This window comes from Acipenser ruthenus, chromosome 9 (genome assembly GCF_902713425.1).
Source record: "Acipenser ruthenus chromosome 9, fAciRut3.2 maternal haplotype, whole genome shotgun sequence".
Classification (NCBI taxonomy): Eukaryota; Metazoa; Chordata; class Actinopteri; order Acipenseriformes; family Acipenseridae; genus Acipenser; species Acipenser ruthenus.
In genome coordinates, this window is record NC_081197.1 from 13,012,652 (window position 1) to 13,030,952 (window position 18,301).

The window sequence follows — 18,301 nt, forward strand, 5'->3', positions numbered from 1 at the left end:
GAGGGAGCCAGCACCGCCACAGCCTCCCTCTGAGTGGCCAGCATCCGCCCCATCGCCTCTGTCTCCACCACCACCAGGAGCAGAGCAGCAGGAGCTGCTTCTGTCTCCACCATCACCAGGAGCAGAGCAGCAAGAGCTGCCTCTGCCTCCGCCACCTCCACCAGCAGAGGGTGAATGCCTGCTGGTTCCGCCTCCACCGTCGTGGGAGGACTGCTTGCCCCTCCCACCTCCACCAGCAGAGGGTGAATGCCTGCTGGTTCTGCCTCAACCGCCGTGGGAGGACTGCTTGCCCCTCCCACCTCCACCAGCAGAGGGTGAATGCCTGCTGGTTCCGCCTCCACCGTCGTGGGAGGACTGCTTGCCCCTCCCACCTCCACCAGCAGAGGGTGAATGCCTGCTGGTTCTGCCTCAACCGCCATGGGAGGACTGCTTGCCCCTCCCACCTCCACCAGCAGAGGGTGAATACCTGCTGGTTCCGCCTCAGCCGCCGTGGGAGGACTGCTTTCCCCTCCCACCTCCACCAGCAGAGGGTGAATACCTGCTGGTTCCGCCTCAGCCGCCGTGGGAGGACTGCTTTCCCCTCCCACCTCCACCAGCAGAGGGTGAATACCTGCTGGTTCCACATCCACCGTCATGGGAAGGACTGCTCCTGCCCTGCCTCGCACCACCCAGGGATGCCTGCTTCGCATCGCCTGGGGCTGCCTGTTGCTCCGCATCACCTGGAGAGCCACCAGCTACAGAGAACGAGGGAGAAGTGGAGCTCCCGCTGCCGCCTCCATGGCCAGGGGCTCCCCTCCCGAGTTCACCTCCCGAGGGTCCGCTGCCGCTGCAGTCGCCTGGGGTCGCCAGGGATCCTGCTTCGCCTGGGGTCACTACACTGTGGTCAGAGCCCCACGGAGGGGAACTGCTGGCCGTGAAGAGGAGGGGGGAGGTCAGGAGACCAGCTCCCCCAGCCGCACTTTCGCGGCAGGAGTTTGGGTGGTCAGAGCCCCACGGAGGGGAACTGCTGGCCATGAAGAGGAAGGGGAAGGTCAGGAGACCAGCTCCCCCAGCCGCACTTTCGCGGCCGGAGATCATGTGGTCAGAGCCCCACGGAGGGGAACTGCTGGCCGTGAAGAGGAGGGGGGAGGTCAGGAGACCAGCTCCCCCAGCCGCACTTTCGCGGCAGGAAATACTGTGGCTGGAGCCCCATGAAGGGCAGCTGCCAGCCAGGAAGAAGGGGGGGGAGGTCAGGAGACCAGCTTCCCCCGCAGCAATTTCGCTGCAGGAGAAAGGGTGGCCGGCCATGAAGAAGGGGGGGCAGGTCTGGAGACCACCCCCAAAATTTTTTTGGCCAGAGGAGCCGGCCGGTGCGCGGGCCATTGGAACGCTACGGCTGTTTGGGTGGGAGGAGGACATCCCACCGTGGCCGCCACCTTTGGTCCGCTGCTGCCCCTGTTCCTACGCCGGGACTGCTAACCGGGACTTTGGGGACTAAGGGGGGAGGTGGCCGAAAAGGCCATGTGTGCTGCGCACAAGGGGGGGCATGTGTGGCGGAGTGTCCCGCCCCTATTTATTATTATTTGTATTTTTGTTTGCGGCGCGGGTAAAAGCGCCGCGTCTTTTATTGTTATATTTAAAAACCTCGTGAGGATGCATGGCTGATCAGCTACTGATTATTTAACTAGCTGACAGTCATGCATCCTTACCAAACGCGTGCAGACTCTGGCCGGGGGATAATAAGATAATTACCAACTAGTTAAATCCCTCGGCCAGAGTATATAAACCAGCAGCACTATGCACTCGGGGTGTGGAGTGTTCGAGAGTGGAGAACGGGAGAGAGAGAGGAAGAAAACAATTGCTAAAACGTGCTGGAGTATCCAGCACGAAACTTACTTGTTTGTTTATTCGTTCGGCCCTCGTGCCCTTTTGTTTGGTGTTTTGTTAAATCTTTTGTTTTTGTTTTGTTTATTAAATACGCTGAGTGCACCAGCACTCAGCTTCAACCGCCCATCCACTGTTTTGGTTTGAGTTACTTCCTGGTCCGTGACGTCATCCACATCACCACTGCGAGCCAGACTGCCACAGTCTTTTAACCAGGTAGCCGATTGTAGGCCAATATCTGGGTGATAATGGATCTTAGAATTAAGAAGTAAAGTGAACCCTTGTAATTCTATATGCAAGTACAGAAATGCTTAGTTCTACTACACCTTTAGTCCTACTATACTACTCTGGACAAAAGTTTCACATCACCTAGAATTTTAGGATTGACACATCATTTAGATATTTTATTTAACACCATATAATCAAAGAAACTACAACATTATAGTGCAAAAGTCTACCGGATGCCATATAGTAGTATGAGATTTTATGTTAGATTTCGACATGTCACATTTTTGTCCGTTTTTCATGAAGTGTATGGAAAACTGCAAAGCAGTATGTAATTTTAATATGTTAACAGAACATTATTCAGCAGGTTTCATTTGACTTTATGAAGCAAAATTACTTAATTCTATAGGGTGATGCAAAACTTTTGGTCATAGCTGTATATTGATATATAATTGGCATAAAGCCGTCTGCCAATCGCTGATTTCATGACATACAGTAATTGTCTTTAGACAGCCTAAAGTTCCTTGCTGCCAGATTGTTAATGGTGTCAGTTAACTGAAGATACTGCACTGGAAGATAGTAGACCTTATCCAAAATAGGCCAGTGTCTTTATTTGTGTATTGATAATTACATCATTGGCATTCAATTGGAAATATTTATTTTCTGTACAATAATATTTATGTTCCTGCCATTTAGTCTTGCTAAAGATTTCTACAGAAGCACTTCAGTTGTGGTTCATTGAATTAGAACTGGTCAGAGCACACGGTATACAAAGCTAGTTCACAAACAGTGATGTAAAATACATCAGCATGCAGCTAGTGAAGGCATCAGTGTTCATTCTGATCTTGATATTAGTTTCTGAGGTCGCGAATGAAGGTTGTTTTTGCGAGCGACACCGGTTGAATAGGCAAACGACTGTCTGCCTCAGGTAAAGGTGACCTTGACAAGTGCCCAGACTCTAAAGAACAAGTCAAACGCAAGTACTATGGTTTGATGGGTTGGTGTACTTGGTGGTAAGTGTACACACAAAAAAATATTTCAGTGACTCCTGCTTCAGAAATCTATTTTGTCTAGCAGAGTAAAATCTTGATTATCTAAACTGTGATTTTATGAACACCCTGGTAACCTGGCCTGTTCTGTCCAGTGTTCTTCTTTTCTGGTTTGAGAACACACGCAATTGTATAACTAAAGGTACAGGGGTTGGGTTGTATTGATGGATGTGTCTGTTTGGGAAGGTCTTATCAACAGTTGTACACTAGTAACTCGATCCAAGCAAACCAAGTTGTCCCAGTTATTATTGACGATAGATGTTCCAGGTGCTGCACAGTCACCTGTCCCTTTTAGTTAGTGTAAATGTAGACTGTGTAAAACTCCTGGCCTAGTTGATACAGAAAGCCTTACTCACTGTTAGGTGACGTTTTATTGATAATCCAGAGAATGATGCACTTAGCTACTGTGATCTTACCACTGTCCTGATCCTCACAAACTAAACCCTTAACCTCATTCTGTATCCTCGTTCTCTGTGGGCCTAATTTCCAGGGATGCGCTGCTAAATATTTCAGTTTCTTTTTTAGTACTTGAACACCTTTACATATTTTTTCTTTAATCGTAGCGGTGGGGTGCCAGGTTAGCTGATAGATGATAATAGGTTAGACGTTTTCAATGGATTCCCTGGGATTTCAGATACCAGCTGTTTGAACTATTGTTATGTTCTAGTTTAAATCCAGTCATTTGTCATTACTCCAAAAGAAATAAAGGAAAAAGCATGGGGAGGGGCTCTTGGGTTTCTTCTGACTAAAGTACCGCCACCCCTCTACTGCTTCTACCCCATCACTGGCCTGAGCCGTTGTTTCAGTTCTCTGGTTGTGTGTTCGGCTCTTTCACAGCACTGAGAAGAACCAATCACAGGTTTATTTTTCTTAAATATATGTTCGGCCATGGAGTTTGCACAAAAAGTTTAAAAAAATAAGGTGACAAATACAGATGCAGTCACTTTACAGTATTTTCCATCATGCCTGTGCAAGGTAACCATTAATTTTCCAGTTTCAAAACAAAATTAGGCACTTTTTTATGTTTTGCAGACTTGAGAATTGCTTTTTTTTTTTAAAAAAAAAAAAAAGCTTTTATATTTAATGTGATTGGCTTTGCAATTTATAATCCATTATGGAGGGAAAAAATATATATTCTCCCGATTTGTCTGCGGTTATTACTATATTGTTCTTATACAGTTAAACGGTTATGCCCCCATACAGCGCTGTGAACACGGTTTATATTTTCTGCACTCTTAAGGATAGTTCATACACTACAGGGTGCTCCGTCAGCCCCATTGAGACTCGCTCATATGTGTTCGTGGGTTGCTTTGAGCTCCCTATGAGATATTCGGATACAAACAAGGCCAGCATAAAGCTAATTTGATATGAATCATATGCAAAGTCTGAAATAGGTGAGTACACCGTACACTACATCGTAGGAACCTGTTAATTGCAAGATGATATTTCCTAACTGTTACTTTATTTTCAATATATGCATTTTTTTCAGTCCCAATCAATAATAACGAGAAAGCATCTTTGAATTGAATTAGATAACTTATCTGAACCGCATTTTATCCTGCAGACTGATGCCTTTGACGTAGTAGGACTAGGGACGGATCTTTCCCAGGAGGTAGAGGGCGTGGGGGATTTGGTATTGTACACTAGCAGGAAGCTGCTTGCGTGAGAGACTCAGAGACCAGGTATGCTGTCATCGAGAAAGAAATACATAGCTGTCATAAAAGAACAAAATTAACCAAAAGCAAGCTTCTGTGCGCCTCTCTTCCTGTGTGTGTGTGTGTGTGGGCCCGTCTGCCCGCATGCAGTTTTTGTAAAATGTCCCAAACAAACAGCGACCTTGCGGGGGCCTAAATTCTGCTGGGAGCCCTACGCTATAGCGTAATTTGCATATAGGTTAATCTGGCCCTGAGTGCGACAATCCTATTAGAATTTTAGATTACGACAAAACCAAATACTTTTCAAAAGCTTCCCAGCAGTTACAATTGTCAGACCATGTTATGAAGAACATATATCAACTCAATATATAACGGCTGTGTCTGCTTCTCTCCTTTTACTGCACATAAAGGCAGTAAATATTTACTCCATCTCATGGCTTACTGTCATTTGTAGCTGACTGTTTTAACCCTGTAAGCGTGTGTTTGAGTGAAGCACTTACTGGTGACTAAGTAGTAGTAGAAGAAGGTGATGTTGATGATGAAGAAGGTCCTTGGCTCCTGCCCCAGATGTCAGAGTGACAAGTCAGCATCTTCAGCCGTCTCCTCACCAGCTGACAGGAAGTTGGCACTCCATCTTTAACCTGTCACCCACACAACAGAGTGCCAGGCTGGGGAGAGAAACTAAGTCAGCATTACTCTACACAATCTCCCTTTATGTACAAGTGAGCCAGTGTGGCCAAGTGGTTAGAACTGAGAGACTGGGAGTCTCTCCGGCCTAGTGGTTAGAGGACAGTTACTCTAAACAGTATCCATAATTTCATATTCTATGCATGGGGCAGCAGTGTGGAGTAGTGGTTAGGGCTCTGGACTCTTGACCGGAGGGTTGTGGGTTCAATCCCAGGTGGGGGATACTGCTGCTGTACCGTTGAGCAAGGTACTTTACCTAGATTGCTCCAGTAAAAACCCAACTGTATGAATGGGTAATTGTATGTAAAAAATAATGTGTAAAAAATAATGTGATCTCTTGTAACAATTGTAAGTCGCCCTGGATAAGGGCGTCTGCTTAGAAATAATAAATTAATTAATTAATAAAATATAAACCCTTTTGGATTCTGAATAATTGCTATTACCACTTCATGTATAGGTATGATGTACATGCAATAAGGATAGGTGGATATTGAGATGACAGAATATACATCTGTTTTACCCAGGCAAGTTTAATAAAATTTGAAAAATTGGGTGCTGTCAGTCGCTAAACTTTTTCCGATACGTGGAGGGGTGGAGAGGAGGAGTAAGTTATTTCCCCGGTGAGTGACCTCCTGGGCCGGACTGCACTCTGGACTCCAGAGGGTCTAGGAGACTCGTCTTCATTTATCAAACAGGAGCCCCTAATACTGGTCCAGGCCCTCCCTGTACACATACAGCCTGGGGTCTCGTTCAGCTGTGCACCCCCAATGCATAAGACAGCTAGTGGGAGGTGACTAATTGCCAGGGATCTTGAGAGTCCAGAGGTCATCTGAACCCTCAGCAGGTACTGACAGTGTCCAGGAGGCAGTGCAAGCTGCAACCAGCTGCCTCTCTCTGTTTAACACAGTCGAGAGGCTGCTAGGGACTGTGTGTGGGGGGGTGGGAGGCTGGGGGGTGCCAGGCTTGATCCTTTATGAAGTGTTTCTGCCAGAGGGCAAAGGTCTGTGATATTAAAGGGCCAAATGATGCTATTTGTTATGTTGGTGAAAAACAAAGAGGGGGGTGGGTATTTTGTTAGTTATTGCTTTCTATTTTTATGTTCTCTGATATTGATTGGGATCCATGAAGAAGTCGTCAGGTTTTATCAATGATTACAGCAATTAGTCAACCTGGTGTCCAGGCCGCTATGAAACCAGGGATTAGATTGATCGATCCGCCCGTCCGCAGTGTGGCTTGGGAGTTCTAGATGTGGCAAAGCAGGTTAGTAGCTTACAAGCTGCCATGTCACAGTGGACAATTTGCCGTAAGACTTTCTTATTAGCGTTTTTTATCAGTAGACGATTTCCTGCAGACTCTTGAGGAAGCTGACCACCACAACTTTTTCTCAAATTTCTTTGAAATTCCAGATTATCTTTTTGTGTTGAAGAACCGAGCAAAAAAAATGTTATGCATTGACCATCATAGATCACATAATGTATTGTTTACTGATGTCTTAGAAGTTATCTGAACAGATTATTTGTATTGAAAAGCCCTGTTGAATACTGGGATGTCAAGCAGGTTACATTTATTGAGCTTGCTTGACCACCAGGCAGGCTGCTGGGTTACTGTTTTCGGTTTCTTGAGCTACATGGAGCCTTGAAACAAAATCAGATTTTTTCAAACAATAGTTTCTGTATGTTTTTGTGTATTTATTCTACTCTATTTTCACAGTTTTATTTCAAATCTCACTTAATGAGGCCAAAAATTCTCATTGATTCAGAGTCTCATAAATCTTTTTTTTTTTTAAATTGTAGCATCTGTGCTTGTGCATATTTCACTAGGTTAACCATTTCCCTATTAAATAATTTGTTGGATATAGTTAAACAGAATCGCACCAGTGGGTAAAAAAAGGGATCTGATGGCATTTATCAGTATCCAATAACACTGCAATTATTTAGTAACCTATCTTGTACCTACCTGTGGATGACAAAGCCAGGGTCAGGGTAGGAGCAGTGCTAAACACCCCAAGACAAAGCAGAACATGTGGTTGTGACGTCCTTTCACAACGAAAAGCCATTGCCTCATCCCTACCCGCTTTTAATAACCAGGCAGCCATAGCGGGTCACTGCCACTATATTCACCAAAATCTTTTCCCTGTTTTCCCTTGAGAAAAGAAGAAAGGCTACTGGTCCTTCTTGGCTCCTAGGTCACTGCATATTGTTGCTGCCCGTTAGGGTTTCTGCTGTCCTAAGAATACCTCGCTCCCCTGCTGGGCAGAACTGACCCCTAACTTCCGCTCTGTGTCTGAGAAGAGAGAGAGAGACCCTGTGAATCCCTGACCTTGCTTAACCTCTGACCCATTCTTTCTGTGTCCAGGTGCCAACCCCCTGCTGGCCAATGAGATGGGGCACACGCCGCTCATGTATGCCAAGGAAGGGGAGATGCTGAAGCTGCTCAAGGACTGGGAGGTGAAGGTAGGCCTGCAGGAAACTTCAGTGACAAGAGAAGGGATGGTCTGTCTGTCTGCCTGTCTTTCTGATCCTGAATCACTTTTCTTTCTCTTTGTCTGTCTATCGGTCGTCGTGTTTACAAGAGAGTAAAAGAAGAGCAAAAATGTGTCCATGTAAACAACGGCAGTGTGTGAGACGGGAATTCTGCCCACAAGTGACGGTCAAAAATGAAATATTTACAATGGGAGTTGTTTTGCAGTTAATAGGGTGTGTTTGCAGAAATTCTCTTATTTTTTCCATGTGTATTGAATCCTACAGTATGTAGGCCCACTTGTGTCATTTTAATGTGAGCACCATCTTTAAACGATCTCAGTCTTGTCTATGTTGTTTATCATTGAGATGTGATAAATAGTAACAGATGATATTGGAGACACAATTCCTATCTTACAGACTCTTGCCCTTTTGCTTTGTTTATTATTAACAAGTCTGATGAAGAAAAAGTTGCTTTCAAAACGTGTTACTACTAGTATTTATATAATTAAAATGAATGCTGCATTAGAACATACACTGGGAATGTACTAATGCACATATACCTGTTATGTGTCTGCCTTATCTTCTCTGATAAATCTGAGACGCTGAGATACATTTCAACTGAATGCGTTAATGCGTAATTGAAGCACAAACTAACTAAGGAGGCAGAAGTCTGTAATGGGTGCCCTGGTGGGGGAGAGGGTTGTATTATTTTTCTATGACAAGTAATTTCATTTAGTGCACAAACACAAAGTGTAGGGCTGCATTTCTGTCAATACTGCAGTACATTTCTCTTGTGGACACTAAACACTTTATAATTCAACCTATTGAAAAAAGTACAGTTTGGAAAAATCGTTCAAAGGGTTGCACAGTGTGGTTAAAAATGCAGTTCTGTATCCCGGCTTGTGCTTTTAACACAAGAATCTTCAGATACAAATATATATCTGTGGTGTTTCACTTGATTTCATTATGAACCTGTGGTCAGTTATCTTCTAAACAAGAAAATGTGTTACAGAGAACTACAAAACATGAGTTATTCGGTTGTCAAATCTTATGAAATTCTGTTAATTCATACGACTGTGCAGCCATTAATTGAAAGTGAAGGTATTAATAACCCTGTTGTTTGATAATTCATTATTAGTTACATGTTGAATGGTGTAGAACTGTGAGTTAATGAGACGTGAGAGCTGGTCTGTGAGTGAGAAGTGAGAGCTGGTCTGTGAGTTAATGAGACGTGACAGCTGGTCTGTGAGTTAATGAGAAGTGAGAGCTGGTCTGAGTTAATGAGACGTGAGAGCTGGTCTGAGTTAATGAGAAGTGAGAGCTGGTCTGAGTTAATGAGAAGTGAGAGCTGGTCTGAGTTAATGAGACGTGAGAGCTGGTCTGTGAGTTAATGAGACGTGAGAGCTGGTCTGTGAGTTAATGAGACGTGAGAGCTGGTCTGTGAGTTAATGAGAAGTGAGAGCTGGTCTGTGAGTTAATGAGAAGTGAGAGCTGGTCTGTGAGTTAATGAGAAGTGAGAGCTGGTCTGTGAGTTAATGAGACGTGAGAGCTGGTCTGTGAGTTAATGAGACGTGAGAGCTGGTCTGTGAGTTAATGAGACGTGAGAGCTGGTCTGTGAGTTAATGAGAAGTGAGAGCTGGTCTGTGAGTTAATGAGAAGTGAGAGCTGGTCTGTGAGTTAATGAGACGTGAGAGCTGGTCTGTGAGTTAATGAGAAGTGAGAGCTGGTCTGAGTTAATGAGACGTGAGAGCTGGTCTGTGAGTGAGAAGTGAGAGCTGGTCTGAGTTAATGAGACGTGAGAGCTGGTCTGAGTTAATGAGACGTGAGAGCTGGTCTGAGTTAATGAGACGTGAGAGCTGGTCTGTGAGTTAATGAGAAGTGAGAGCTGGTCTGTGAGTTAATGAGACGTGAGAGCTGGTCTGTGAGTTAATGAGACGTGAGAGCTGGTCTGAGTTAATGAGACGTGAGAGCTGGTCTGTGAGTTAATGAGACGTGAGAGCTGGTCTGTGAGTTAATGAGAAGTGAGAGCTGGTCTGTGAGTTAATGAGAAGTGAGAGCTGGTCTGTGAGTTAATGAGACGTGAGAGCTGGTCTGTGAGTTAATGAGACGTGAGAGCTGGTCTGTGAGTTAATGAGACGTGAGAGCTGGTCTGTGAGTTAATGAGACGTGAGAGCTGGTCTGTGAGTTAATGAGACGTGAGAGCTGGTCTGTGAGTTAATGAGACGTGAGAGCTGGTCTGAGTTAATGAGAAGTGAGAGCTGGTCTGAGTTAATGAGACGTGAGAGCTGGTCTGTGAGTTAATGAGACGTGAGAGCTGGTCTGTGAGTTAATGAGACGTGAGAGCTGGTCTGTGAGTTAATGAGACGTGAGAGCTGGTCTGTGAGTTAATGAGACGTGAGAGCTGGTCTGAGTTAATGAGAAGTGAGAGCTGGTCTGAGTTAATGAGACGTGAGAGCTGGTCTGTGAGTTAATGAGACGTGAGAGCTGGTCTGAGTTAATGAGACGTGAGAGCTGGTCTGTGAGTTAATGAGACGTGAGAGCTGGTCTGTGAGTTAATGAGAAGTGAGAGCTGGTCTGTGAGTTAATGAGACGTGAGAGCTGGTCTGTGAGTGAGAAGTGAGAGCTGGTCTGTGAGTTAATGAGACGTGACAGCTGGTCTGTGAGTTAATGAGAAGTGAGAGCTGGTCTGAGTTAATGAGACGTGAGAGCTGGTCTGAGTTAATGAGAAGTGAGAGCTGGTCTGAGTTAATGAGACGTGAGAGCTGGTCTGTGAGTTAATGAGACGTGAGAGCTGGTCTGTGAGTTAATGAGACGTGAGAGCTGGTCTGTGAGTTAATGAGACGTGAGAGCTGGTCTGTGAGTTAATGAGACGTGAGAGCTGGTCTGTGAGTTAATGAGAAGTGAGAGCTGGTCTGTGAGTTAATGAGAAGTGAGAGCTGGTCTGTGAGTTAATGAGACGTGAGAGCTGGTCTGTGAGTTAATGAGACGTGAGAGCTGGTCTGTGAGTTAATGAGACGTGAGAGCTGGTCTGTGAGTTAATGAGACGTGAGAGCTGGTCTGTGAGTTAATGAGAAGTGAGAGCTGGTCTGTGAGTTAATGAGACGTGAGAGCTGGTCTGTGAGTTAATGAGAAGTGAGAGCTGGTCTGTGAGTTAATGAGAAGTGAGAGCTGGTCTGAGTTAATGAGACGTGAGAGCTGGTCTGTGAGTGAGAAGTGAGAGCTGGTCTGAGTTAATGAGACGTGAGAGCTGGTCTGAGTTAATGAGACGTGAGAGCTGGTCTGTGAGTTAATGAGAAGTGAGAGCTGGTCTGTGAGTTAATGAGAAGTGAGAGCTGGTCTGTGAGTGAGAAGTGAGAGCTGGTCTGAGTTAATGAGACGTGAGAGCTGGTCTGAGTTAATGAGACGTGAGAGCTGGTCTGAGTTAATGAGAAGTGAGAGCTGGTCTGTGAGTTAATGAGAAGTGAGAGCTGGTCTGTGAGTTAATGAGAAGTGAGAGCTGGTCTGAGTTAATGAGAAGTGAGAGCTGGTCTGTGAGTTAATGAGACGTGAGAGCTGGTCTGTGAGTTAATGAGACGTGAGAGCTGGTCTGTGAGTTAATGAGACGTGAGAGCTGGTCTGTGAGTTAATGAGAAGTGAGAGCTGGTCTGTGAGTTAATGAGACGTGAGAGCTGGTCTGTGAGTTAATGAGACGTGAGAGTTGGTCTGTGAGTTAATGAGACGTGAGAGCTGGTCTGTGAGTTAATGAGAAGTGAGAGCTGGTCTGTGAGTTAATGAGACGTGAGAGCTGGTCTGTGAGTTAATGAGACGTGAGAGCTGGTCTGTGAGTTAATGAGACGTGAGAGCTGGTCTGTGAGTTAATGAGACGTGAGAGCTGGTCTGTGAGTTAATGAGAAGTGAGAGCTGGTCTGAGTTAATGAGACATGAGAGCTGGTCTGTGAGTTAATGAGACGTGAGAGCTGGTCTGTGAGTTAATGAGACGTGAGAGCTGGTCTGTGAGTTAATGAGACGTGAGAGCTGGTCTGTGAGTTAATGAGACGTGAGAGCTGGTCTGTGAGTTAATGAGACGTGAGAGCTGGTCTGTGAGTTAATGAGAAGTGAGAGCTGGTCTGTGAGTTGCATATACAGTAACACAGGAGCAGTACTTCCTAAGCTTGATTCATTAGACCAATAAAAAGCGTGTTTTTTGTTGCATTTTGAGATTATATTTTTCATACCTACCATTCTCGAAAATGAAAAAATGCATTATCGCACAACGCTGTCTGTCCGTGCAGATTTCCTTAGTCTGTGAGTCAGAAATGTCTTTGCGTCCGTCCTGACCGATTTTACTCATACACATAATAAACCCCCTGAGGGTCTTGACAGGGCGGATCCTTGGAGAATGGGGCTCGATATCTACGAGTTAATCCCCCTTGTTGTGTGAGCTCTTCTGAAAGCTGTATTATTTAAAAGCAACACTTAGTACGATTAAAGTGGACAGTTTGTGATGCAGAACTTGCCCCGCAATTACTGGGTCTGTCAGTGAGAGCCCAAGCCTTCCACACCTGCCTCTGAGTGGCTTTGAAAGAGAGCCTTCACATGGAATATCAGCTCAGTCAGCACAGAGAAAGAGAGAACTTCTCTGTGACAAATGTTTTTTTTTTAAATTTATTTGGGTTTTATGATTGACTGTTTTAAGTGCTGAGACAAACATGGGTTTTCCATGTTCGAATATTCTTTTAAAATGTTAACAAATAATTTGTACTTAGCTGGAAATCGAAAGCATCATTTGTACAAATACAAACAAGGCCGGATATTTGTCCCAGAACTAGTTTTAAGGTGCAAACAGTAGCATAGGACAAGTTGCGCTCTTTCATATTAAAGAATTACACCAAAGGGGAACAGCAAAAAAAGATAGTTACAGATAAGAATCGGAAAAAGTTTACCTTTTTTAAGTTACTTCAGGAAGCAGATAGAAACAGACGTTCAGGCGTTGAGAGCAATGCAGGGCCTGGGATTGGATAAGTGCTTGAGCTGAGCTTACCCCACAGCTATTTGAAAAAGTAGGGAAACAATGAAATATTTCTGCCCTGAGGGCTTGTGTATGTTAAGAGATAGATAGATTGAGAGGGAGAGGGAAAGAGAGGGAGAGAGGCAGGCAGGCCTGTGCTTTCCTATCCAGAGCCCCGGTCCTCTGGGGGGCAGAGCTGGGAAACTTTATTGCTTCATATAAAGCAGGAGTCTGGATGGATGGGTCCTTGTAGGGAGAGACAAATGGCACCATTAGAAAATTGCATTTCCAACCAATTTATTGTCTTATTTCTGTCAGGGCCAGGATCCTAACAGGGAAAACTGCACTGGGGGCTGCTGCAATTGAGGGATGCTGACGTTCTCCTCCTTTTTATTTCTGTGATTTTTCTTTCTTTCTATTTCTTTGTTTATTTATTTTCAATCGAGACACTCTGTTGTTAATGTATATTTCAAAACAGTAATTTAAGGAGGGGGAGGCTGAGGCTTGTTGTAGTTGAACAGTTTGTGGAGGCGTGATTATACACCCTACCCTATTTCAGTTAATGGGTCAGTATTGCTTAAAGTATGAAGAATATTATGTATTTTCCCCTTTGTACCAAAACTGTTCCATACCCTTTACAATGTAGTGTACAAACATTGATAATAACAAGCAAATACAGTTTAACAATGGACTGAATACTAGTAAGTTCAAGACTTGAATAATGAATAAAATAGACTGGTATGGGAAGACGGTAGAAAGAGTACAAAATATCAGGTGAGAATGCTTGCTGAGCTTCATAGGCCGTAATATTAACATGTTGTTTTTTTTTCAGGTCCTTTTTAGTTCCAATGATGAGTTTGGTTAAATAACTTTCTTTGGGGCCCTTTTAACGAAAAAATGTACAGGAGCTAAGAAAGGTTCATCCAGTTCTTCAATACTAACCACTAAGCCATACTGTCTAACTATTTTCCACTCTTACCCTGTCACCCAGCTCTAAACAATAAGTCCAAACTGCACCCAGTCCCTCGGCTGTTTTACAAACTATAAACCTGTGCTTTGTTTAAAACAAAAATGTTCCTAGTAAAATTGCTTGCCTCACCTTTCAGGATACATTTGTTGGTACAGTAATTTTGCCTTCTCCGTTACCACTATAGGAGTGCCTATCTGGTTGCATTGCACGCATGGTAGAGTGATTGCACTCTTCCGGTTGAAAGTGGGATGTTCGGTAGAGCGGTCAGTTTGGAAGTTTAGTGTTCCTGACTCTGAGGTTCTACTGTACTAGCTTATTCAGAAGCGAGGGGTTGAAGGGTTTTGGCTGCTGTGCTGTGCTATGGGGATGGTCAGTCCCGAGTGACCCACTTCCTTTTCACACTCTTTCAGTTCCAGGAAGTTCAGCGGCGTCGGGAAGCTGAGGAGAGGAGGAGGTTCCCGCTGGAGCGCAGACTGCGAGAGCACATCATCGGCCAGGAGGGCGCTATAAACACCGTGGCTGCAGGTACTGACACTCGCAGTCAGACACACAGTATAGCTTGAACAGTTAGCGAGTCCTTGGATTTCATTAGTAGTCATCACCACTACAACAAGCCTACATTCGAATGCAATACAGACAGAAAACCAGTTTTGCTCAGGCTGTATCTCGGGATACATAAGCAGAACCCTTTACATTTCTTTACTGTTACTATTTTTGGATGTTTGCACTCATTCTGAGGGGTTCTGGAGCTACATGAGTTCTCATTGATGTCTGAATCTACCTTTACCTGGCAGTGAGCTTTTGTGAGCTGCTTTGAGCTTCTCTAGAGAATCTTAAGTCCCTGGTCTGAACCACTGAGATTGATTGCAAGCACTTTAAAATAGTAAGGGAAGTATGAGAGAAGCAATTTAAATAGCATTTGAAGCTGCTTATATTTAACCAAGCGTATTACTCATGAGGATAAAAGGGCACACTTTTACTTTGAGAGGAATTTAAGCTTACAGCTCTGGCCAAAAGTTTCTAATTTTGCTTCATAAAGTCGAATGAAACCTGCTGAATAATGGTACGTTAACATATTGAATTACGCACCGCTTTGTAGTTTTCCATATAGTCAACTGATTTGAAACATTTCGACATCTAACATGAAACACTGTACTACTATTATGGTTTCCGGTAGACTTTTGCGATATCATTTTATAGTTTCTTTGATTACATGATGTTAAATAAAAGATCAAAATTATGTTCAGATACATATATTTCTTTTAATTATGTCTGAATCCTAAAATTCTAGGTGATGCAAAACTTTTGGCCAGAGCTGTATAAGTTCCTCAAATTAGACGTCTCAATAGAACATGATTTTTATTTAGACCTATGTATTTGGCCGTAGCTGTATATCACATGCAAGCTTGACTGCAAAGAGGCCCTGCCCCATGCTGTGTGCATGTCGGGGTGTAGTTAAACAGGGCAGCTGTTTTGCATAATCTTGCTTGTTTCTGTAGGGACAGAAAAGTTCCTTATTAGCTAAGAGAAGCTGTCCAGAGAGCCGGTAAGGCAGCGGTTCCTACAATCCTGGCACTGGAGTGAGTGAGTGAGGGAGGGAGGGCCTGTGTCTCAGCAGGTGTCCCTCCATGTCAATGGACTCATGCCAGACTCTGCATTGTCACAACCCATCCGTCTTTTCTACTTTAGTCCCATGAGGGATCATAAGACTAGGTATCTAATAGGGCGACAGCAGACGTTTACAAAGAAATGATTAATCACTTATCAAATTAATTCTGTATTCATTCATTCCAATATTGCATTATTCTCTTGTTTATGTGTTTTGGAGTCAGTCATTCATTTTGATGTTCATCATTCATCCAGTCACTGCTACATTAATATATTCCTTGATTGCTTTAGTGTTTTAGTCGTTGGGGTGAGGAATCGCATTAAGGCACTAATTGGTACACTTGTGGACGGCTGTAAACCTAGGTGTTTTTTTTGGGGGGGGGGTTGTGCTGGTTTAATAAGCAACCACGCTGCAAAATGTCATGATTTTTTTTTTGTTTGTTTAGAATACTCTTACAGGAGTCTGTGCTGTTTCATTTTGTCACGTCAATTGCTCTGCAAGCCCCCTTTTTATTATAGGGACACACCTAGAAGAGTCAACATCACTGTTCTGTCTTTTAAACATTTTTGACTTAGAAGTCGATTTGGGTGAAGAGGTCCGGGCTGACTATATATTCACTAAAGTACAGTGCTACAGTAGTCAACTGTAAAGTAACTGAAGAAGAGGAATGACAGTGTTTGTTTAAGATATTTAATGAAACTAAACTACAGAAAAAAGTGGGGCATAAAGAAGCAACATCCATTGATAATAGGGTAATATCAGTCAATTCTGTCACTCCAAGATTAAATATCTCCTGGGTGATCATTAACCAAAACACTTGAGCTGTACACCCTTGTTTGCATTGTTAACATTTAGTTCAGTTCAGAGAATCTGCAATGAATGAATGATTGCAATTGCAGATGATTTAATGACTGTGATGGGCACTCAGGGCCCGATGACTGATGGGCGCTCAGGGCCCGAGTGAATGATAAATTTGGCCGGAGGCCTCGTTCGTGGGTGCTAGATGGCTACCTGCGTGAGGCCCATGAGCGCCAGAGACGGGTGGGCCAACGGGCCACTGCCCACGCACTTTTTAAACGGGGGGGGAGGGGGCTGCCCTCCCACCGACTTTTAACAGCGAGGACGAGAAGAAAAAAATATAAGTGACACAGATAAGTCAAATAAATCAACAAATTAAGACGACACCGGAACTGTGTTGATAGACAATAGTCCTAACGTTTTGCTAGCTGTGCCGCCAGCTTCTACAGAGGTACATTGAAGCTTTTAACAAATCATATGGGAAAGAATGAACGCAGAGAAGCCGAGTTTAAGTGGTAGCGAATGTTGCTACATTCGTCATCTTGTAACACTATAGAACTGTTGAAACATGTTGAAACATTTTGTTACCGTTTTGATGTCATTTGTGTCCGAAGCAGTAAATAACTGTAGAACTTAAACTGTAGAGAAAAAAATAGCTCCATAGGCTATAAAGCTAAACAAATACTGTAAGCAGTTGTTTAATATTCTTTATCAATATATTATTTATCAATCTAAATGCTGTAAATGGTCGTTCTATTTATTTATTGTTGTTTGTTTTACAAAACAAACATTTAATTTATTGTGAAGTAACTAAATGATGTTTGTGGGATACCACTCACTACCTAATAAATAATTAACGCACCCCACAGTGGCGCACCGCCACCTACCCCCCAAAATATTGAAAAATGAATGAAAATGAGCAGCTGAGACACGGCCCGTCCCCCAGAGCATGACTGCGCAGAGCGAACGAGCCCAGTCTGTCCAACCTGACCACGCACCCCGCACAACTAAATACGAACCACTCGGCACTCGGATAAGGAAAACCCCCCTACTCACATATTTAACATTTTTGATGTAGGGTGAAACCTCAGGGAATCCGTGGCTGAGGGCAGCCCTTCCTCCAGGTTCTAAGAGGTCAACTGCCATTTCGGCCTCCCAGCGCTTGACTGAGTGGCCGAAACAAAAGAAGCGACATGAGAGAATAACACACAGAGCCTTTATGTGCTTGCTGATGACGTGTTGGTTAGGGGCGGATTTTCCTTGCAGAAAAACAACCAAGTTTACAAATCCTGCTAATAAACTTATGGATTTTTTTTCTTCTACTTACAATTAATTCTATTTACAGTTGTTCATTCTGACATTGTCTGTTTACAGTATCTCAGCACCTGGATTGTCTGCTCTGGCACTGCACAGGAATGCATACCGTCGTCCAAACTTGGGGCTTGCTGACTGATGACATTTTTTGTTCTGTGGTTCTGAACAGACATCATCTATGAAAAAAGGGATGAGCTCAACTGTGCGTGCGTCTCTGTGTCTGTGACACAGATATTGACTGAAGAAAGGACTAGCATGTAACATTTTAAAGCTGCACACAATTATGATGAATTTTATACTCAAATATGATTTCTTGGTGGATGTTGACTATTGTATTATTCCAGAGCTTACCCTTCTGCTTTGTACTCTGCTTCATCCAAAATCAGGCAATGATGGCTTTTCAATTTATTTACATTGCCTAAAAGTGATTTCAGCTTCAGATCATACCATACCAAACGTATTTATAGAACGTCCTTCGTGTACAAACTCAACCCTGCCCGATATGTCTCTTCAAACAGGTACTACCTGCAGCAGCAGGAGGTTATCAGTGTCATCTCCCAGCTCTGCGTATCCTCAGTGAGGAAACATTTACATTTAAAAAAAGATCATTGAAAATAAGAGTTTAGATTTTTATATGAAGTTATTTATGTATACCTGTGCTTTACAACATTACATATATTGA

General features: G+C 43.8%; 1 protein-coding gene across 1 annotated transcript in view; it reads left to right on the forward strand.

The window, feature by feature from the left end:
- LOC117973018 (mitochondrial disaggregase-like) overlaps positions 1–18,301 on the forward strand; it is a 53,624-nt gene that overhangs the window by 20,165 nt on the left and 15,158 nt on the right. Inside the window, exons 6-7 of the mRNA XM_059031183.1 lie at positions 7,835–7,932; positions 14,309–14,423. Of these exons, the coding sequence (XP_058887166.1) occupies positions 7,835–7,932; positions 14,309–14,423 (213 nt within the window). The remainder of the gene's footprint in view (positions 1–7,834; positions 7,933–14,308; positions 14,424–18,301) is intronic.